The 24003-nt window shown below is 44.3% G+C and overlaps 1 protein-coding gene across 1 annotated transcript; it reads left to right on the top strand.

The window, feature by feature from the left end:
• Positions 1–164: 164 nt before the first annotated feature.
• On the top strand, positions 165–22058 carry AP1M1 (adaptor related protein complex 1 subunit mu 1). Its single transcript, XM_060784840.2, has 12 exons — positions 165–268; positions 5086–5242; positions 6645–6712; positions 7471–7601; positions 9235–9382; positions 10684–10810; positions 11021–11163; positions 12963–13034; positions 14973–15131; positions 18249–18374; positions 20992–21067; positions 21522–22058. Exons 1-12 carry the CDS (start codon positions 227–229, stop codon positions 21542–21544), a joined length of 1272 nt encoding a protein of 423 aa, XP_060640823.1. The 5' UTR covers positions 165–226; the 3' UTR covers positions 21545–22058.
• Positions 22059–24003: the final 1945 nt, after the last annotated feature.

Raw genomic sequence — 24003 nt, 5'->3', positions numbered from 1 at the left:
GAAACTTGTGATTGGCTGCGTCGGCGCTAACGTCCCGCCCATTGGCTAGAGAAACTTGCAATTGGTCCGTGCGCTGGATGACGTCAATAAGGAATGAGGCTTGTCCGCTCTAGAGTGGGGAAACTTGCGATTGGTGCGTGCGCTGGCTGACGTCACGGTGTGGTCCGCCCGTTGCTTGTCTGGCCGGAAGCGGAAAAGGAGCTCCGGCGCCTGCCGCGGATCCAAGATGTCCGCCAGCGCCGTCTACGTGCTGGACCTGAAGGGAAAGGTGAGGTTTCCTCTCTTCACCATTCTTCTTCTTCTTTTGTGATTGTTATTAGGTGTACTTGGCTTTGGACCTGCCTTGTAACCTGTCCTTCTAGGCTGGCTGTACTGTTATGGCAGATGAGGAGAAACGGGTTTTAGTTGGGGCCTTTCCCCCTTCCGTTGCCTTAATTCGCTCTACGAAAGCTGACTGGCACAACCTGGGAATCACAACCAGATACAGTGAAGGCATCTGCCCTTGCGCTTTGCTACACAGCTGCTGATTATTTATTTTATTTTATTTATTATTTAAACTTATATGCCGCCAATCCCCTGGGGCTCGGAGCGGCTTACAAGAATAGCTAAAATCTAACAAAGTTTAAAAGCAATTTAAAACAATTTAAAAACAACAGTATCAAACATTAAAAGCCTGTTGAAACAGGTATGTCTTACATGCTCTGCGGAAAGCTGGTAAGTCCCGCAGGGCACGAACTTCAGGTGGCAGAGTATTCCAGAGTGATGGGGTAACTGCTGTAAAGGCTCTGCATCTGGTTGCTGTTAGACGCAAGGTCTTGACACTGGGGGCTTCCAATAGATCTTGGTCCTCAGAACGGAGGGATCTCTGGGGTTGGTAGGGGGTGAGGCGGTCCCTCAGGTACATTGGCCCCAGACTATGCAAGGCCTTAGAGGTGAGTACCATCACTTTGAAAGTGATCCGGTGCTCAATTGGTAACCAATGCAGCTGCAGTAAGATTGGAGTTATGTGGCATCTCATCAGAATTCCCGCAAGAAGCCGAGCAGCTGCATTTTGTACCAACTTGAGCTTCTGAATCACCAACAGAGGGAGGCCAATGTAGAGGGTGTTACAGTAGTCCAGTCTTGAGATGACCGTGGCCTGGATCACCGTAGCTAGGTCGTCCCTGGACAGGTAGGGGGCCAGCCGTCTAGCCTGCCGCAGGTGAAAGAAGGCGGTTCTGCTCACGGCGGAGACCTGGGCCTCCATTGTCAGCAGAGGGTCCAAAAGGACTCCCAGACTCTTTACCAATGATGACGGGCGTAACGCCTCGCCATCCAAGGTGGGCAGATGGATGTCCCCACTGCCCGGTCCACCCAGCCATAGGATCTCCGTCTTTGCTGGATTCACCCTCAACCTGCTGGCACGCAGCCATCCAGTAACAGCCTCGAGGCACTGATGGAAACAATCGGGTACAGAGTCCGGTCGGCCTTCCATCTTCAGCACCAGCTGAGTGTCATCGGCATACTGATAACACTCAAGCCCAAAACCTCGAACCAGCTGAGCAAGTGGTCGCATATAGATGTTAAACAACAGAGGGGAGAGAATGGCCCCCTGAGGAACCCCACAAGATAGAGGGGACCTCTCAGAGACCAGGCCTCCCCTCTCCACTCGCTGTCCACGGTTGTGAAGAAAGGAGGACAGCCAGTTTAAAGCTGCCCCCCTGACTCCAGCAACATCAAGGCGGTGGGTCAAGAGATTGTGGTCGACTGTGTCAAATGCTGCTGTGAGATCCAATAACACAAGCAGTGCTGACCCGCCCTGGTCAAGCTGGCATCGAAGGTGATCCATGATGGAGACCAGCACAGTCTCTGTCCCATGCCCCGCACGGAAGCCGACTGGAAGGGTTCTAGTCCGGCTGTGTCGTCAAGGAATTGCTGCAACTGCTCCGCTGCTGCCCTCTCAATCACCTTGCCCAGGAACAAGAGATTTGAAACTGGGCGGTAACTGGAGGGAACCGAGGGATCTAAATCTGGTTTCTTCAGCAAAGGAGAGACCACCGCCTCTTTTAAACCCTCTGGAAAGACTCCTTGCTCAAGGGAGCTGTTTATAATCTTCAACAGAGGGTCACGTGATCCCTCCAAGCAGGATTTCACCAACCAAGAGGGACACGGATCGAGGGAGCAAGTGGTCGGTCTAGCTGCAGCTATGAGCCTATCGACAGCCCCTGCATCCAGTGGGATGAACCGGTCGAGGATGGGCCCAGCAAGTGGCCACGGGGTCTCAACTGCATTCCCAGTGTGGAACACATCTCACAACTGCGTTGTTGTAGGCGTTTGGGGGCTATATGACCATGTTCTGGAGGCAATTTTTCTCCTGACGTTTCACCTGCATCTGTGGCAGTGGTTCTCAACCTTGCTAATGCCGTGACCCCTTAATGCAGTTCCTTATGTTGTGGTGACCGCAAACCATAATATTGTTTTCGTTGCTACTTGATACTTGTCATTTTACTACTGTCATAAATCATAATGTAAATATCCGATATGAGGATGGATTTTCATTAACTGGAGTAAATTGAGCACAAATACCCAATATGCCCAAATGTGAATGCTAGTGGGGTTGGGGAGGATTGATTTTGTAATTTGGGAGTTGTAGTTGCTGGGATTTATAGTTCACCTGTAATCAAAGAGCATTCTGAACTCCACCAGCGATGGGTTTAAACTGAACCTGGCACACAGAACTCCCATGACCAACAGAAAACCCTGGAAGGGTTTGGTGGGCATTGACCTTGAGTTTGGGAGTTGCAGTTCACCTACATCCAGAAGAGTGCTGTGGATTCATGCAATGATGGATCTGGACCAAACTTGGCATGAATACTCAATATGCCCAAATGTGAACACCGGTGGAGTCTGGGGAAATTGACCTTCACATTTGGGAGTTGTAGTTGTTGGGATTTACAGTTCACCTACAATCAAAGAGCTCCACTGGCTACCGATTAGCTACCGAGCCCAATTCAAAGTGCTGGCTTTGACCTTTAAAGCCCTAAACGGTTCTGGCCCTACATACCTATCCGAACGTATCTCGGCCTATCAGCCCACCAGGACCCTAAGATCTTCAGGAGAAGCCCTTCTCTCCATCCCGCCTGCTTCACAAGTGCGGCTTGCGGGAACGAGAGATAGGGCCTTTTCTGTGGTGGCCCCCCGGCTTTGGAATGCCCTCCCTACTGAAATAAGATCAGCCACCTCGCTAATGGCATTTCGGAAAAAACTGAAAACTTGGATGTTCGAGCAAGTTTTCAACTAATTCCGATGTGATGATGTTTTGATCATGGACTAGCAATCAAGGATAACGAATTGGATTACGACTTTAATTATGAGATGTTCCGGTCTGTATTGGTGGCCCAATACTATGTATGTATATGTATGTATTTTTATATTTTATTTTATATTTTTAAAGTGAATATTGTATTTTTAAATATGTTGTAAACCGCAATGAGTCGCCGCACAGGCTGAGATATTAGCGGTATACAAGTGTACTAAATAAATAAATAAATAAAATAAATTCTGTACTCAACCAACCATAGAATTGGGTCAAACTTCCCACACAGAATGCCAATGACCAACAGAAAATACTATGTTTTCTGATGGTCTTTGGCGACCCCTTTGACACCCCTTCATGACCCCCTTAGGGGTCCCGACCCCCAGGTTGAGAAACACTGATCTATGGCAAGCATCCTCAGAGGTAGTGAGGTTTATTGGAAGTAGGAAAAATGGGTTTATATATCTGTGGAATGACCAGGGTGAGAGAAAGGACTTTTGTCTGCTGGGGCTAGGTGTGAATGTTTCAGCTGATCACCTTGATTAGCATTCAATGGCTTGGAAGTGCCTGGGGGGAATCTTTTGTTGAGAGTGATTTTATGTGCCTGTTTGTTTCCCCTCTGTTGTTTTGCTGTTGTAATGCTTTGTTTTAATGTTTTGCTGTTATAATCTCACAACGTTAAAATGGGATGTGTGCACTACAAATAAGATATGTGCAGTGTGCATAGTAATTCATTCATGCTTTCTTTCAAATTATAATCCGGCCCTCCAACAGTTTGAGGACCCCTGATCTATTGGTTTATATTAAATATAATAATAATAATAATAATAATAATAATAAATATGTATTGTCGAAGGCTTTCATGGCCTGAATCACTGGATTGCTGTAGGTTTTTTTGGGCTATATGGCCATGGTCTAGAGGCATTCTCTCCTGACGTTTCGCCTGCATCTATGGCAAGCATCCTCAGAGGTAGTGAGGTCTGTTGGAACTAGGAAGAAGGGGTTTATATATCTGTGGAAAGACCAGGGTGGGACAAAGGACTCTTGTCTGCTGGAGCTAGGTGGGAATGTTTCAACTGACCACCTTGATTAACATTTGAAGGCCTGGCAGTGCCTAGAGCAAACTTTTGTTGAGAGGTGATTAGCTGTCCCTAGTTGTTTCCTCTCTGTTGTTTTGCTGTTGTAATTGGTAGAGACGAGAGACAGGGCCTTCTCAGTGGTGGTTCCTCAGCTGTGGAGCTCCCTTCCCAGCAACATCAGGCAGCCTCCATTCCTTCTGACTTTCAGAAAAAGCTAAATTCTTGGCTTTGCACACAAGCTTTCGAAGAATAAGTTATTACAGGTTTCGACACGGTCTGATTTAAGGATTTGAGCAAGGTTATCGGATGAATGGAACTATCCACCTTATATGTTTTTAATTTGTATACTGTTTTATTGATTAACTGTTAATTGTTTTGACTGTGGGGTAAGTTTCTATTGTTTATTGTGGGGTTTTACTGGCACTGAATTCTTGCCGGAGCTGTAAGCTGCCTTGAGTTCCCTCGGGTGAGAAAGGCTGGGAAATAAATAAATAAATATTTAATTTTTTAAAAGGTTGTAGTAGCTTTGTTTTTTATTGATATTAGATTGTGGGCCGCCTTCAGTCCCAACAGAGGAGAGTAAGGCAGAATATTTATATATTAGTTAATAATGCTAATAATCTCCTTTTTGGTGCCAAGAGGAACCTCCAGGTGAGCCTTACCCTGATTATGCTATTGAATACCTATTCAATATGTCACCTTGCTTTCCAGGTTCTCATCTGTAGGAATTACCGCGGGGATGTGGACATGTCAGAAGTTGAGCATTTCATGCCCATCCTGATGGAGAAGGAGGAGGAAGGGACGCTCTCGCCCATCTTGGCACATGGAGGCGTCCGCTTCATGTGGATCAAGCACAACAACCTGTATTGTATCCTTTGCCAAAGGCGTGTGCCCGCCATCACCAGCTCCTTCGACCTTTCCTTGGAGGGTTTGGTCTTTGGTCTCTGGGCCAAATTTCAGTTTGTCTGTATAATCCAGCTAGACGGAGATAATGTGAATGATCAGCTTTGATAATGTGGATTATATGGCAGTGTAGAAGGGGGCTAGGAATTGGGTCTTGCTTGGAAGGGGCTCCTGTTTTGTGGAATTTTGCAGCAAGATGTGTCTGTGCAGGCTTCCCTAATAATGAGGCCAAAAATGAGCCAGACCTTTTGCTTGTTAAGTTTTAAATTAAAATAATTTTATTTGAAAATTAAAACAACACTTCTGATGTGGCTTTTTAGCATTGTGTGCCTCCGTCTTGAGATATTTTGATTGTGTGGCTTACGGCTAAGACCTTTTTTATTCGGGCTGGCTTTTAAAGAAGAAGGTTTTTTGAGATCAAGTGCCGTGGCGTCTAGTTTTGAATATGTTTTATGGATTTTAACTGAATAATAATATCTATCTGATCTGCTTTGAGTCTCCTTGTGGAAAAAAGTGGGGTGTAAAAAAGCATAATGATGATAATAATATCTATCTTTGAGCTGCTTTGAGAGGAGCCCCCACTGATGCAGGATTGCTGACCAATAGGTCAGTGGTTCGAATCTGGGGAGAGCGGGTTGAGTTCCCTCTGTCAACTCCAGCTCCCCATGTGGGGACATAAGAGAAGCCTCCCACAAGGAAGGTAAAATATCAAACATCCTGGCATTCCCTGGGCAACGTCCTTGCAGACAGCCAACTCTCACACCAGAAGCAACTTGCAGTTTCTCAAGTCACTCCTGACATGAAAAAAAGCCGCTTTGAGTCTCCTTGTGGAGAGAAAAGTGAGGTATAAACAAACAATAATAATAATAATATTAATAGATCAGCTTTGAGTCTCCCTGTGGAGAGGAAAGTGAGGTATAAACAAACATAATAATAATAATAATAATAATAATAATAATAGCAGCAATAATAATAATAATATCTATCTTTGATCAGCTTTGAGTCTCCTTGTGGAGAGAAAAGAGGGGTGAAAATAAATGATGATGATAGTATCTATCTTTGTGCTGCTTTGAATCTCTTTGTAGAGAGAAAAGGTGGGGCATAAGTAAACATTAAAGGCATTACAATACAATTTAAAATATACAAATATGAAAACAGAATTAAACATCACTAGTATTATAAACAAGTTAAATCCATAAAACATTTTCAAATTTTAACTATTCAAACCAGGGAAGTTCCAAGTCCTTGTCCAATCAGCTTTAAGGATTTTAATTGTTTGTTTTTAATACCATGAATGTAAAGTGTAAATTCTAGGTAAACTTGAATATATCCCAAGTGTTGGACAGGCTCCTGAACCTTTTCTCCAGTGGTGGCCACCTCGAAAAAGAATGCCTGCGTCTCATTGGTGTTCTCCTTTCTGTACAAAGTGGTTCAGGTGAGTGCGGCAGGCTATTAGGTGACCTGACCTGGACAGGTAAGCTTTGGGGGAAGCTTCCTTTTGGGACTCTGCCACCTTCCTCTATGGCAGGGGTTCTAAAACCCTTTTCAGCCACAGAGCCCGTTTTGAAGCAAAATATTTCTTGTGGAGCCTCAAGAAATGCTTATATAGTATATTATATATTATATATAATATGCAGTATCTATACCAGGCACAGGCAAACTTTTTGACCAACATAAACATAACAGTATTTTAGTGGAAGACCCCATGGGCCATCCAGTCTCACCCCCTTTATTCTGCCTTCATGAAGGAACAGCACAAATCAAAGCACCCCCAACAGATGGCCACCCAGCCATTGGAGTAGTAGTAGTAGTAGTAGGCATTTGATTAGAGTCCAGTGGCAATAGGAAAAGGAATTTTGGGGTTTGCGACATGGATTCTCCCGGCTTGGTTTTTGGTTTTACTGGCACGTTAATTTATTGTTAAATTTACTGATGATGTTGTATAATGTTTTAAAATTATTTTATTGTTAAAATGATTTTATTGACCATCCAGGTCAATCTGCTTCAGCCATAAAGGAAAAATACAATCAAAGCACCCCAACAGATGGCCACACAAGCATTTGTAGTAGTAATAGTAGTAGTAGTAGTAGTAATAATAATAATAATAGGAGCAACCCCAGGGGCCATCCAGTCCAACCCCATTTCTTTCTGTCATGTGTGCTCCTCTTTTCTAACTTTCTCTCCCCCTCCCAGGTGTTTTCTGAATATTTCAAAGAGCTGGAAGAAGAAAGCATTCGGGACAATTTTGTGATCATTTACGAACTCCTCGATGAGCTCATGGATTTCGGCTATCCCCAGACCACCGACAGCAAGATTTTACAAGAGTAAGTGTTGCGGTGAGGCAGGCAAATGGGAGGGAGGAACCCAATGGGAGCCACAGAGAGGGAAATACGAGGGCCTTTGGTGCAGGTGGGTTGGGGGTCGTTGGGAGTGAGGCCGCTGTCGATCAGAGGAACTTATGGTGCTCTCCCTGGGAAAAAATGGTTGGAAATGTAAAGTAAATGTTATAATGAAGAAGATGCAGTTTAAGAATAGGTTAAGGAGGTGGGGTGAGGGATGGTTTTGAAACAAAGAGAAACACAATGTTTTGGAACAGAGAGAGACACAGAGATGCTGAATTGAAGGATAAAGCAGAGAGGGAAAACACAGACAGAAAAGGGGGAAAGGCAGTTTGATTGCATGTGTGCATCAGATCTGAGACTATAAACCCCATGGTGCAAAGAGCATTCCGAACTCCACCAATGATGGAATTGAACCAAACTTGGCACACAGAACTCCCATGACCAACAGAAAATACTGGGAGAGTCTGGTGGGCATTGATCTTGAGTTTGGGAGTTGTAGTTCACCTACATCCAGAGGGCACTGTGGACTCAAACAATGATGGATCTGGACCAAACTTGGCACGAATCCTCAATATGCCCAAATGTGAACACTGGTGGAGTTTAGGGAAAAAATACCTTGACATTGGGGAGTAGTTGTTACTGGGATTTATAGTTCGCCTACAATCAAACAGCATTCTGAATCACACCAATGATAGAATCGGGCCAAACTTCCCACACAGAACCCCCATGACCAATAGAAAATACTGTGTTTTCTGACGGTCTTTGGCGACCCCTCTGACACTGCCTCGTGACCCCCCCCCCCCCCGGGGGTCCCAACCCCCAGGTTGAGAAACACTGTGCTAGAGATATTTGAACACTGAGCCCCAATATGTGTGTGTGTTTGCGGAGGGCTCGAAACGCAGGTGCCACTGAACAGGCATCCCCTCAAGAGTTCCCTTTCTCTCCTCGTTTCTAGTTTTCAGTTGGGATATTTATTTATTTTTTTGTCATGTCAGGAGCGCCTTAAGAAACTCCAAGTCCCTTCTGGTGTGAGAGAATTGGCCGTCTGCAAGGATGTTGCCCAGGGGACGCCCAGATGTTTTATCATCCTTTTGGGAGGCTTCTCTCATGTCCCCACACAGAGAGCTAGAGCTGTCAGAGGGAGCTCATCTGCACTCTCCCCGGATTTGAACCTCTGAGTTCTCTGGGTTGTGTGTCATAAAGACAGGCAGGTATCCAATGGGGTTGCTGTGGTCGCTTTGGGGGAGGGGGGGCATGGGGAGCTGGAGCTGACAGAGGGAGCTCATCTGTGCTCTCCCCGGATTCGAACCTCTAACCTGTCGGTCTTCAGTCCTGCCGGCACAAGGGTTTAACCCACTGTGCCACCGGGGGCTCCTAGTTGGGATATAAAAGAGTCTAGAGATATTGGGGGCACTGGGTCTCAACAAAAGGCTATCCCGGCCTCTGTTTCTGGGAATTGTAAGAATATTGTCATTGGGTACTGCAGTATTCATTGGGCAGCATGACATGAAGCCAGTTGCCTGTTTTGGAAACTATGAGTTGTCTTTTGCCAAGACATGGCTTGAATCCCTGTAGTTTTTTGCCCTTTGCAAATCTGTTGCCTGTGCTTGGGAAGGTACATCACGCAAGAAGGCCACAAGCTGGAAACAGGGGCGCCCCGTCCTCCTGCCACAGTCACCAACGCGGTCTCTTGGCGGTCCGAAGGGATCAAGTACCGGAAAAATGAGGTGTTCTTGGACGTCATCGAGTCGGTCAACCTCTTGGTACGTGCACATTTTGCTTTTGAATTGAAACACAAGTGCAGATGTTTTGAAAAAGGCTTCTCTCAGCCATTGTGAGCCCCATGCAAAAGCTTGTTTCTTGTCACCATAAGCCAGAGTGGCAAATCTGAAATTGCCAAAACAATGGTTGAGAACTCAAAGCCTCCTTCTGGGAATGAAGTCTTTTTGTCTTTTGAGCTGCTCTGAGGAGGAACAAGCGAAGCTAAGGCTGGATCCATTGTTGTTGTTATTATTTGATACACAACAACATTAGTACACAGCAAACAAGATCATTATGCTAGCTGTTGTATTGGATCACATGTCGGACATTTCCCAAGTGTCTAGGACTGTGTGATGTATCAGTGAATAATGCATGAAGAGCTGAGCAAGGGTGGGCTTTAGCAACTGACCGGTGGTGATTTTGTCAGGGCCGATTATTTTTAAGTTCAGGCCGAGGTCTTTAGGCACTGCACCAGTGTGCTGAACACCACTGGGACCAACTTGACTGGCTTGTGCCAGTCTTTGCAGTTCGATCTTTAAATCCTCATTTCGTGTCAGCTTTTCCAGTTACTTCTCGTCAGTCCTGCTGTCACTTGGGATTGCAACATCTACGATCCAAACTTTGTGAAGTCAGGAGTATTGCACTTCAAAATTCTGTCAGTCCAAATCCGGAAATCCCAGAGGAGTATTATTATTATTATTATTATTATTATTATTATTGTATTTACTCAAGGTGTTCACTCGAGCTAGATTTGATCAGCTTGATACAATGGTCAGATATGGGAGATTTAACAGCACACACATTATTTCGGGCTATATGGCCATGTTCTAGAGGCATTCTCTCCTGATGATTCGCCTGCACCTATGGCAAGCATCCTCAGAGGTAGTGAGGACTGTTGGATCTATGAAAAAGGGTTTATATATCTGTGGAATGACCAGGGTGGGACAAAGGACTCTTGTCTGCTGGAGCTAGGTGTGAATGTTTCAACTGACCACCTTTATTAGCATTTGATGGCCTGGCAGTGCCTGAGGCAATCTTTTGTTGAGAGGTAATTAGATGTCCCAGATTGGTTCCTCTCTGTTGTTTTGCTGTTGTAATTTTAGAGTCTTTTTATACTGGTAGCCAGATTTTGTTCATTTTCATGGTTTCCTCCTTTCTGTTGAAATTGTCCACATGCTTGTTGTTATTTTATTGTTGCTGTTATTTTGAGGAAGGCTGGACTGGGCCTTGAGGCCTGAGATACACAGAGGGAGGGAGGGTCCACCCTCAAAGGCAGGACCGATTGACCCCTTTCTCCTCCCAGGTGAGTGCCAACGGGAACGTCCTGCGCAGCGAGATCGTGGGCTCCATCAAGATGCGGGTCTTCCTGTCGGGGATGCCGGAGCTGCGCCTCGGCTTGAATGACAAAGTCCTCTTCGACAACACTGGCCGTAAGTCTGTCCTCTCCACTTCCCTTGGAGGAGAGAGAAGGAAACTGGGATGTCCCCGGGTATTGGGGGGGGGAGTGGGTGGGGAGACGCCTTTTCAAACTCAGATTGTTTCAAGAAGGAGGGGGATATGGTGGAGCCACGTGGCACACGACCCCAGTTTCTGCAAGAAGCTCTGCTGCCTCCGAACTATTTCTTTTCCCTTCCTGACAGGCGGCAAAAGCAAGTCAGTGGAGTTGGAGGACGTGAAGTTCCACCAGTGTGTCCGCCTCTCCCGCTTTGAAAATGACCGGACCATTTCGTTTATCCCACCAGATGGGGAGTTTGAACTGATGTCCTACCGCCTTAATACCCACGTACGTTTCCTTGGATCCTATGCCATGAATACTTTTGTGATCCTTTAAAAAATGTTCTTAAATCCATTTTCGGAGTATCAGGTGCTTTCGGAGAAAGATGTGGACACACAGACTCCGGTATTGGCTTTTCTAATAGTTACACAGACAAAGAGGGGAAACACCACATCTCCACTAACATTCACTCATAATCTGTTCATTCATCATTCATACTCACCATCCTTCTTCATTGAGTTCATCATCACATATCCAGTCATACTCACCATGCTTCTTTATTCAGGCTTCTTAAAAGGAGGTGGGTGTTCAGATTCTGAATTCCTCGCAGGTCTGGTACACTTTGGAAGAGGAATAGGGTCTCCTTGTGTGTAGAACTTGTTGTTGTACTTGATTGTTTAGATAACCTGTCAATCAGCTCAGACTAATACATTGTTATTTATTTTTATTTATTTTATTTATTTATTTGACTTGTATACCGCCACTCCCAATTTGGCTCGGAGCGGTTTACAGCAGTAGATTAAAACAATACAACCAACTTTAAAATACAATAAAAACGAGAACCGACATAGTCCCGAGTTATTCGCCCATCGAAAGCTTGTCGGTAAAAGAAATATGCCATGGTGAGATCCCAAACAACTGGGAATCAATTGCCAAACTGACCTATTTTTTCTCTTGGAGCATTGACACTGAGTCCGCTGCAGGGCCAAATTTATATTATGAAAGCCGCCCACCTAGATTCATAGAATCATAGAGTTGGAAGAGACCTCATGGGCCATCCAGTCCAACCCCCTGCCAAGAAGCAGGAAATTTGCATTCAAAGCACCCTCGACAGATAACCATCCAGCCTCTGTTTGCAAGCTTCCAAAGAAGGAGCCTCTATCACACTCCCGGGCAGAGAGTTCCACTGCTGAACAGCTCTCACAGTCAGGAAGTTCTTCCTAATGTTCAGATGGAACCTCCTTTCTTGTAGTTTGAAAATCATTGGTCCGCGTCCTAGTCTCCAGGGCAGCAGAAAACAAGCTTGCTCCCTCCTCCCTATGACGTCCTCTCACGTATTTATACATGGCTATCATGTCTCCTCTCATCCTTATCTTCTTCAGGCTAAACATGCCCAGATCCTTAAGCCGCTCCTCATAGGGCTTGTTCTCCAGACCCTTGATCATTTTAGTCGCCCTCCTCTGGACACATTCCAGCTTGTCAATATCTCTCTTGAATTGCGGTGCCCAGAATTGGACACAATATTCCAGGTGTGGTCTAACCAAAGCGGAATAGAGGAGTAGCATGACTTCCCTAGATCTAGACACTATGCTCCTACTGATGCAGGCCAAAATCCCATTGGCTTTTTTTGCTGCCGCATACATTGTTGGGTCATGTTTAACTTGTTGTCCACAAGGACGCCAAGGTCTTTTTCACACGTACTGCTCTCGAGCCAGGCATTGTCTCCCATTCTGTATCTTTGCATTTCATTTTTTCAGCCTAAGTGGAGTATCTTGCATTTGTCACTGTTGAACTTCATTTTGTTAGTTTTAGCTCATCTCTCTAACCTGAAAGAGTTCTCTCCTTGTCATGGCGACGAATTTACCTAAATCCTCCAACCAATTTTTTTTACGCTCTTGTAATTTAATCTCATTTTACCAGACTCATTATTTAATCAAGTTTTATTTTGTTTTAGTTAACTATTAGAGGAGTTTTAGGATAGTGAATAGTGTCCATTTGTCAGTGCATTTTTGTTTATGCCTTTTGTTGTCGATATGGTCAGTGGACTAATCAATAAACAGATCTATCTGTCTATCCAAATGCTGCAGGTGAAGCCTCTGATCTGGATTGAGTCGGTCATCGAGAAGCATTCCCACAGCCGCATTGAGTACATGATCAAGGTCAGTATGACCCAGGGGTCCCTGTATCTTGCCTCTTGAATGGGGGCTGCCACTGGGGCTTGACAGGGAAGGGGGCGGTGGTGCTTCTGGATTTCTTCATGCAGAGGGGACAGGAACAGGGAAGCTAATGGAGGGCCGTCTCTTTGTGATATGTGGATTGAATGAAATAGTATGATTGGTATCCGTAGGGATACCAAGGTGCTTGTCTATAAAGCTATTGTCCTCCCAACCCTGCTATATGCCTGTGAGACGTGGACATGCGGGGACATGAGAGAAGCCTCCCACAAGGATGATAAAACATCAAATCATTCAGGTGTCCCCTGGGCAACATCCTTGCAGATGGCCAATTCTCTCACACCAGAAGCGACTTGCAGTTTCTCAGGTCGCTCCTGACACGAAAAAAAACCTCTATTATTATTACATTTACATTATTTTACTGTATTATTATATTTATTGCATTTATTATTTTACTCTATTACTGTTATTATTACATGTATTACTTTATCATTATTATTACTATTATTATTAAATTTCCATTATTTATTCTTATTTTTATTACATGTTATTACATTTATGATTTTATTCTATGATTATAGGTAATAGGTAAGCAAGCGCATTTACATTGAAGGAGGTTAGAATAATGGTTGAATCAGAATTGGGCAGTCATACCTTAATTTTATTTATTTATTTAAAAGTTTTATATACCGACCTTCTCACCTCTCTTGAGGGACTCAGACCGGTTTCCAACTGTAAAATATATACAATCAGTAAACATCATACTTCATATTGCAATAAAACATTAAAAACATTAAAACAGCAAAACAGCAATTACATTCAATAAATACAATGGTCAATCGTCCCACTAAATTTGATGTTCATCCTCCATCCAATCTCCGGGTGTTGGCTCACTCATTGAATGCCTGTCTCCATAGCCACGTCTTCACCTGCTTCCTGAATGTCAGGATAGAAGGGGCGGTTCTGATCTCCAGTGGGAGAGAGTTCCAGAGCTGAGAGGCCACCACCGAGAAGGCCCTGTCCCTCGTCCCCACCAGACGCGCTTGCGAAGCTGGTGGGACTGAGAGCCGGGCCTCTCCAGATGATCTTAATAATCTTGATGGTTCATAGGGGAGAATACATTCAGAGAGGTAAACAGGGCCGGAGTAGTTTAGGGCTTTATAGGTTAACACCAGCACTTTGAATTGTGCTCGGAAGCTAATTGGCAGCCAGTGGAGCTGGTGTAACAGCGGAGTGGTGTGCTCCCTGTACCCAGCACCCGTTAGTAGTCTGGCTGCCGAGCGTTGGACTAGCTGCAGCTTCCGGGCAGTCTTCAGAGGCAACCCCACGTACAGAGCATTGCAGTAGTCTAAACGGGATGTAACCAAAGCGTGGATCACCGCGGCCAAGTCAGACTTCCCAAGGTACGGGCGCAGCTGGCGCACAAGTTTTAAATTACAGTTTTGTGTAAATACTCAAAAACATTTAAGCTACTGACGATTACCAGTAGCAGCTACATTTCTCACCTTCGGCTTATACTCGAGTCAATACGTTTTTCCAGTTTTTGGTTGTAAAATTAGGTCTCTCCGCTTATATCCGGGTCGGCTTATACTCGAGTATATACGATACTTATTTATGCAGTACTTTTGACACAAAATAAATAAAAGCAGAATGGCAGGTTTGCATCTGTCCCATGTTGTGTTCTCTTTTCCAGGAGCAGGAAGAAGGAATGGTAATGTATGTATGTAGAGTGAATGTATACGTGTATGTGTGTGAATGCAGAGTGAAATGTCATATCCTCTTTTGTGTCACCCATATAGCTATATAGTCTGAGCGTTTACCTCCTTTCTCTGTGAAGTGCCTGATATACTCTGTCTCCTGTAAACGGAATCAAAGGAGGACGTTTGTAAGGTTCCAAAAGTGATCATGGCATCTTTTTTACAGGCCAAGAGCCAGTTCAAGCGCCGCTCCACCGCCAACAACGTGGAGATCCATATCCCAGTTCCGAACGACGCCGACTCGCCCAAGTTCAAGACAACAGTGGGGAGCGTCAAGTGGGTGCCGGAGAACAGCGCCATCGTCTGGTCCGTCAAGTCATTCCCGGTGAGGAGGGGAGGGGAGGAGAAGCTGGTTGGGCAGGGTTTCCTTTGTTTGAGGCTCAGGGCCCCAAACATCTCTACTATCCCTGTTTTCCAGTGAGATGAGGAGATTTCAAATACAATACTGTGGAGCCTCGACTTACGAGCATCCCAAGTTAAGAGCATTTTGAGTTAAGAAAACACAAATAAACAAATACACAGTAGCTTTACATACAACAGCCTTCATACTGGAGCTTTCTCGTACGAGGCTTCTCTCACACAGAGGTTTACCTCACACTCCTCGGGATGACACCAGCTTTGGCGCACTAACTCTTAACAGGCTTTGGCCTACTCACTCTCCTTAGGACGACACTAGCTTTGGCCCACTGACTCGAGGCTTCGGCCCACCAACTCTTTCAGTGCTTGACTCACAACACTGTAATCAAAAATACTCTGTTTATTTTTAATATTTCTGACATTTCTGTCTTCCTTCTTTTCTTTTTTTTCTTTCTACAAACCTTAGAAATGGTTCTAGGTCTTTTATCAAACATCTTGGTGTTGCTCCTTTTCCTCCTTGGCAATTCACCCCTTTCTGCTCTTCTAAAAAACCTTTTCAGTCCATTTCAACTCTTGTTGGGCGGTCTGGCTTCCTTCTCATGTTGTGCACATCACATCCGTGCTGCAATGATCATGTAATGCAGTACTTTGGAGCTTAGTCGTGTTTGTTTGCTTGGCATTCCCAGTAGAGGAGCCCCCAGTGGCGCAGTGGGTTAAACCCCTGTGCCGGCAGGACTGAAGACCCCTGGGCAACGTCCTTGCAGACAGCCAATTCTCTCACACCAGAAGAGACTTGCAGTTTCTCAAGTAGCTCCTAACATGACAAAAAAAATCCCAGTAGAGTAATAATTTGGGCCCTGGTTGTTGCTTTGATTTAAGCCAGTGTTTCTCAACCTTTCTAATGCTGTGACGCATTAATACAGTTCCTCATGTTGTGGTGACCCCTGACCATAACATTATTTTTGTTGCTACTTCATAACCGTCATTTTACTACTGTTATGAATTGTCACGTAAATATCAGATATGCAGGATGTATTCTCATTCACATGACCAAATTTGGCACAAATACCCGATACACCCAAATTTGAATACTGGTGTGGCTGAGGGGAATTATTATTATTATTATTATTATTAGTAATAATAACAACAACAACAACACTTTATTTGTACCCCGCTACCATCTCCCCAAGGGACTCGGTGCGGCTTACATGAGGCTGAGCCCGAATACAACAATACAAGCAAAACAACAACAGTACAAGCAATTAAAATTAAAAAAAACACAGACAATAAAATATACAATTAATTTTGTCATTTGGGAGTTGTAGTTGCTGGGATTTATAGTTAACATACAATCAAAGAACATTCTGAACTCCACAAACGATGGAATTGAACCAAACTTAGCACACAGAACTCTCACAACCAACAGAAAATATTGGAAGGATTTGATGGGCATTGACCTTGAGTTGTAGTTCACCTACGTCCAGAGAGCACTGCAGACTCAAACAGTGATGGATCTGGACCAAACGTGGCACAAATCCTCTACATGCCCAAATGTGAACACTGGTGGAGTTTGGGAAAAATAGACCTTGATGTTTGGGAGTTGTAGATGCTGGGATTTATAGTTCACCTACAATCAAAGAGCATTCTGAACTCCACAAACGATGGAATTGAACCAAACTTAGCACACAGAACTCTCACAACCAACAGAAAATATTGGAAGGGTTTGATGGGCATTGACTTTGAGTTGTAGTTCACTGCGGACGCAAACAATGATGGATCTGGACCAAACTTGGCACAAATCCTCAATATGCCCAAATGTGAACACAGGTGGAGTTTTGGGGGAAATAGACCTTGATGTTTGAGAGTTTTAGTTGCTGGGATTTATAGTTCACCTACAATCAAAGAACATTCTGAACTCCACAAACGATGGAATTGAACCAAACTTAGCACACAGAACTCTCACGATCAACAGAAAATATTGGAAGGATTTGATGGGCATTGACCTTGAGTTGTAGTTCACTGCGGACTCAAACAATGATGGATCTGGACCAAACTTGGCACAAATCCTCAATATACCCAAATGTGAACACTGGTGGAGTTTGGGGGAAAATAGACCTTGATGTTTGGAAGTTGTAGTTGCTGGGATTTATAGTTCATCTACAATCAAAGAGCATTCTGAACCCCACCAATGATAGAATTGGGCCAAACTTCCCATACAAAACCCCTATGCCTTGAAGGGACTCGCTCCAGCCTCGGGTGCATTCCCTGGCCCGCGCACTAGGCGGCCATGCTCCAAGCACGCCTGTTCTCCCCTCCCTGTTTAGAGTCCCAGAAACAGCCCTCTCTTTGACTTGGAGGCCAGCAGAGGGGCCAGCCAATCACAGCAGAAGGAGGCCTTTTGGTGGGAGGATTCACCATCTGTTTCCAAAAAGGAAGAGAAGGACAGAGGGAGAGATCTTCAGCCTTCTCTGCAAAAGGGCTTCTTAGACCAGCAGAAATACGTGTTTTCTGATAGTCTTTGGTGACCCCATCTGAAATCCCGCTCGCCCACCTCCCCCCCTCGGGGGTCCTGAACCCAAGTTGAGAAACACTGATTTAAGCGATGTATTTTGTGCCCTTGTCCCCTTGTTCTTATTCCCTTACGTTTCCAACACTTATGTTTTTCTTCCCTCATATATTTTAATTAGTTTATCCTGTTCACCAGGGGGTGGGTTGCTCTTTTTGTGGGGTGACGGGATCCAGGATGTCTGCACGCCCCATCCCCCTCCAAATACCTGTCCTTTTCACCTGGTCATGCCTAGCATATTTAAAAATAAGTATTACATTTGGCCCTGCCATAGGTTTTAACGCGTCGTGGTGTTTTGTTAATGTTTATTGCTTTGTTTTTATTGCTTTGTTTTTGAGTTCATTTATTGTTTTATTGTTGTTTACTGATGTATTTGGGCTCGGCCTCTTGTAAGCCGCACCGAGTCCTTCGGGAGATAGTAGTGGGGTATAAATAAAGGTTTATTATTATTATTATTATTATTAATTGTTGGCCTCGCTTGTTGTGAAATAATTGCTCCTTCCTCTCTCTTGCCTGCAGGGCGGGAAGGAATACCTGATGCGGGCCCACTTTGGGCTCCCAAGCGTGGAGGCCGAGGACAAGGAGGGGAAGCCCCCCATCAGCGTCAAGTTTGAAATCCCGTATTTCACCACTTCGGGGATCCAGGTAATAAAGAGGCCCTCTTCTGGCATCCAGTTGCCCTGAAGCTTCATTTGGCTTCTTAACATTTCTTATCTTATTGATAAGACCAAGGAGCTTATAGTCGATGATGGAATAGATCACGAATTCCGCCTTTGGTTTTATAAATGGAGATCGAGTGGAGTGTGTGTTGGGTAAGAGAGCTCAGCAGAGTTTGCATTATGATTTGGGACTTTTAAGTGACCAACCACTGAATGAGAAACTGCAGGTGACTTTCTAACCTATGTGTTCTAACCTATTGCCTCTATTGTGAATGGTTTCGAATGTAGAATGTGGAAGGAGGGGCACTTTGTTGTGTAATTGTGTGTGTGTGTGTGTGTGTGTGTGTGTGTGTATATATATATATATATATATGTATAATGCGCATTGGGCATGGCATTTAATGCCATTGTTTTCCTTTTTTTGTGGTAAAATTAGGTGACTCGGCTTATACTCAAGTACATCTGGTAACGTAATTGACACTGTACATCATACAATGACATTAAATGCCATGCCCAATGCGCATTATATATATATGTGTGTGTGTGTGTGTGTAGATAGTGCATTGGGCAGAGCATTTAATGTTATTGTATGATGTACAGTGTCAATTATATATATAATGCACATTGGGCATATATATAATGCGCATTGGGCATGGCATTTAATGTCATATATGGGTCCTGCAGGAGGAGGCGTGGCCTAATGAGGCCATGCTGCGACCCCTCCAGAATTGCCAAATGACCCCGCCAGGGGTTGCGACCCCCAGGTTGAGAACCGCTGCTCTATTTATTTATTTATCATATTTATACCCCACCTTCCTCTACCCCAGCAGGGGGACTCAAGGCAGCTTACAATAGCACATACACAGTGCCTCAAAACAACAAATTCACCTTAAAATAGTTTAAAATTACACCATATTTAAAATTGTTAAAATACATTCAAAGTTGAGAACACACCATCCAGAGTTCAAGTTCTAAGGCCATTCCAAGGTCAAATTGCACACAATTCTATATTCGGCATACTGCATTGCCCTTGTTTTCAAAAGCCTGCTTCCAGAGCCAGATTTTGACTATCTACGAGGGGTATTTTTTCAGTAAGGTCTGTTTGAACATAAGTACACAACAAAAGTTTATTTCAAAAAAGTAAATTTATTTTCAGAAAGTACATACTTCACTCTATTTTTCGACATAGTTGCCAAGTTTGTTCAAACACTTATCATACCTCTGAACCAATTTTAAAATACCCTCTTCATAAAAACTTGCCGCCTGCTCTGATAACCAAGAGTTCACTGTAATCAAAGAAGGGCGACCAGAGCGGTCCTCATCATGGACGTTGTCACGGCCATCTTTGAATTGTCATACCCACTTGCGCACTTTGCTTTCACTCATAACAGTATCATCACTGTACACTTCACAAATCTGTCGATGAATTTCTGCAGCAGGCAGGTTCCTTGCTGACAAAAACTGTATCACTGAGCGAACCTCACATGCGGAGGGTGAGTTGATAGTCTTAAACATGTTTAAAGCACAGAACAGAACTGTACAGGTTAGCTACAGAGCGGAAACTGAGCACAGTTGTTCCCGAGGCATGCCGGTACACGACACACACGCTCGTTGCGGTATGCGCGCAAACTACTAGTGTCTACAACAAAACGGACCTTACTTAAAAAATACCCCTCGTATAATAATCCCTGCTGCTTTGAGAAAGCTCAGAATATCCTTAAGGATCCATTTCACCTTGGATATTCTTCTTTTTTTTGAATTATTAGCATCTGGCAGATAAGATAGGGTGATTAAAAACAAGGACAGATTGGCCGAGAGAGAGCTTTGATTCTATATTGAACTCTAAGGCTTTCATACTGGTATGACTTTACAGGGTTGTGAAATAGTTATGAGAATGTGGAAGGATGGGTGCTTTGTTTTTGCAGTTCTACATGCAATTGCATGACGTACAATGACAGTAAAGTTCTCCGACCACATCTCCGTCTACAAACCCACACGGTCCCTTCGTTCATCTGGAGAGGCCCTGCTCACGATCCCACCTGCGTCACAAGCGCAGTTGGTGGTGACGAGGGACAGGGCCTTCTCTGTGGTAGCCCCCCGACTCTGGAATACCCTTCCCAAGGACATCAGACAAGCCCCTACATTGGCAGTTTTCAGGAAGAGCTTGAAGACTTGGCTATTCCGGTGTGCCTTTCCAGAATAGGAATCCCAGCAATCATGTCCCAGAAGCACTTTAATAGAGATTTAAGATTGTCTGCACTTTGCACTTACCCTAAATCCCTATATTCCACCTGTCATACCCAGCACTTTTTAATCTGTACCCATTACATTTGGCCCAGCCCTAGTTTTATTGGGTTACTGTGTATTGTTTTATTATTGTACTGTTACTGCTTTAATGTTTCGATTTGCTTTATGATTTATGTGTATTTGTTATATTGTTGTTTTATTGAGGCCTTTGGTCTTTGTAAGCCGCATCAAGTCCTTCGGGAGATGCTAGCGGGGTACAAATAAGGTTAATAATAATAATAAGTTATTATATACTGTTATTATTCTATTCTTTTCTGAAGCACTTGGGGTTGCAATATATCTCCTTCTCTCCTTAGGTCCGCTACTTGAAGATCATCGAGAAGAGCGGCTACCAGGCCTTGCCGTGGGTGCGATACATCACGCAGAACGGAGGTGCGTTGACAACAGAAAAAAGGAAAAGCACAATCAAATCCCTTCCGACAGATGGCCATCCAGCCTCTGTTTCAAAGCCTCCAGGGAAGGAGCTTCCACTGGATTCTGAGGCAGAGAGTTCCACTGTTGAACAGCTTTATGTGTTTTATCTCAGATAACCAAAAATGGTGGTAATGGGTAATATAAGGTGGAACACTATATCTCTAAGTGGGGGGCAGTAGTAAAGTGCAGGGACTGTAAATTGGGGTCATAACTGGGAGCCAGCATTTTTCTGGGGAAATCGTCTAATCAAAAGCACAGTGGAACATATCTTGTAATTTTTATTATATAATAATATAATATAATTAGAATGATTTATTATTATTATTATTATTATTATTATTATTATTATTTTCACGTTTCCTTCAGGAGGGTCTAGCTTTGCTCACTCATCCGTTTTGTCTTTTTTGTCTAGATTACCAGCTACGGACGCAGTAGCATGTGGCCAAAAATAAGTCCCATTCCGGAGTGCGTTTGGTGCTTGGAGGTCTGGGGAAAAGCCCCGTTCAGTGTTGTCCGTCTTAGGAGTAGCTGTTGCCCGGGAAGGAGGCCGGAGCCTTGCAAGTATTAGCCTGAGTATTAGCTCCTTCTCCTCTATAGATGGGGAGGGAGAGAGAGAGAGATCCATGTTGGTGCCTCTTCTTCGTTCGAGCCAATCCCAGGTTGCCATTTCATCCCAGGTTTGCGTGTTATTGTGTTTCGTTTCCCCCCAAAGCAATGGCTTTCTCTCTTTGTGAAGTCCATGCCATGTTTTGCAAACAACTGCCTTAATGCTGGTTTCTTTGAAGGCAGGTTTAGCCCAACCCCAATGTTGCTTCTGTCCCATTATAAGTCTATGGGTTCGAGGTCAGGTTTGGCAACGGTTCACAAACAACCTCATAATTGACCATAACCCTTGTAGCTCGTTGTGTCGGTGTCTCTTCTGAATAAATTTCATTTCTCATGATCCGAACCTTGGCTCCACTTTCATCTGTTTGACGACCTCAGGTATAATATAATGGTATAGTAATATATAATACTGATATTGTACTATGCTAAAAATATGGCAGAGAGATGTCAACTCTGTTGCTAAGAAAAAGATCTATGCCAGTGCAAAAGCTGAGGTCCAAAGGACAAGAGAAGTCAAGAACATCTGGTGGACAAAGAAGGCTGAAGAAATCTGGCAAGACGAAGAAGCCCAATATTCCTAAATAAGTTGAAGAATGTTGCACCATTAAGCTGTATTTCTGGCATTGCAGAGGGATTGGTCGGTGCCTTTTGCTGGAAGATCACTTTGGTTTTCTCAGTGTTCAGTGAGAGCCTGAGCTTCCCATATGCTTCTGCAAAGGTATTTAGAGAGGCATGTAGGTTTTCTTCTGAATGCGCACAGACTACGTTATCATCGGCATATTGGAGTTCTATAACAGATGTTGTGACCTTGGTTTTGGCTTTCAGTGGGCAGAGGTGAAATAGCTGCCACATAGCCATTAGAGGGCATCTTTTAATAGGGAGTGAATAAAGGGCCTGCTTTTCTGCAATGAGACACTAGATGGCGGCCTTGTATACGGCTTGTGTCGGCCTTTCTCAGTATTTATTTGTAGTGTCAGGGCAACCAGTCGATTATATTACATTTCTAACAGAACAAAGCAAACAAACAGACAAAATACAAAATATGTGAGTTTGGTAGTTGATTAAATGTCCTTTGACCAGTATCTGGCCACTTGGAGTGCTTCTGGTGTTGCCGCAAGAAGGTCCTCCATTGTGCATGTGGCAGGGCTCAGGTTGCATTGCAGCAAGTGGTCTGTAGTTTGCTCTTCTCCACACTTGCATGTCGAGGATTCCACTTTGTAGCCCCATTTCTGAAGGTTGGCTCTGCATCTCGTGGTGCCAGAGCGCAGTCTGTTCAGTGCCTTCCAAATCGCCCAGTCTTCTTTGTGCCCAGGGGGGGGGTCTCTCATTTGGTATCAGCCATTGCTTGAGGTTCTGGGTTTGAGCCTGCCACTTTTGGACTCCCGCTTGCTGAGGTGTTCCAGCGAGCGTCTCTGTAGATCTTAGAAAACTATTTCTAGATTTAAGTCGTTGACGTGCTGGCTGATACCCAAACAAGGGATGAGCTGGAGATGTCACTACCTTGGTCCTTTCACTATTGGCTGCTACTTCCCGGCAAATGTCAGGTGGCGCAATACCAGCTAAGCAGTGTAATTTCTCCAGTGGTGTAGGGCGCAGGCACCCCGTGATAATGCGGCATGTCTCATTAAGAGCCACATCCACTGTTTTAGTGTGGTGAGATGTGTTCCACACTGGGCATGCGTACTCAGCAGCAGAGTAGCACAACGCAAGGGCAGATGTCTTCACTGTATCTGGTTGTGATCCCCAGGTTGTGCCAGTCAGCTTTCGTATGATATTGTTTCTAGCACCCACTTTTTGCTTGATATTCAGGCAGTGCTTTTTGTAGGTAAGAGCACTGTCCAGAGTGACTCCCAGGTATTTGGGTGCGCTGCAATGCTCCAGTGGGATTCCTTCCCAGGTGATCCTCAGAGCTCGGGATGCTTCTCTGTTCTTGAGATGAAAAGCACATGTCTGTGTTTTAGATGGGTTGGGGATTATTATTATTATTATTATTATTATTATTATTAAACTTTATTTGTACCCCGCTAATCCCGAAGGATTCGATGTGGCTTACACAGGCCGAGGCCTCAACACACAACATAGCAATACAAACTAGGCAAATCAAACAATTAAAAACAGGATAAAGCAGATAAACAACAGGCAAAAGCAATACACTAAAACACAATAAAAACTGGGCCAGGCCAAAGTAATGGGTACAAGAATTAAAAGTGCTGATGTGACAGGTGGTGTATATGAGTCTTCTAGGGCAAGTGTGATGTGCAGCAGTCATTGGTTCTGATAAGGTGCTT

This window comes from Anolis sagrei, chromosome X (assembly GCF_037176765.1).
Source record: "Anolis sagrei isolate rAnoSag1 chromosome X, rAnoSag1.mat, whole genome shotgun sequence".
NCBI lineage: Eukaryota > Metazoa > Chordata > Lepidosauria > Squamata > Dactyloidae > Anolis > Anolis sagrei.
The sequence above is the reverse complement of the archived record's forward strand: the minus strand, read 5'-3'. Positions and strand labels throughout refer to the sequence as shown.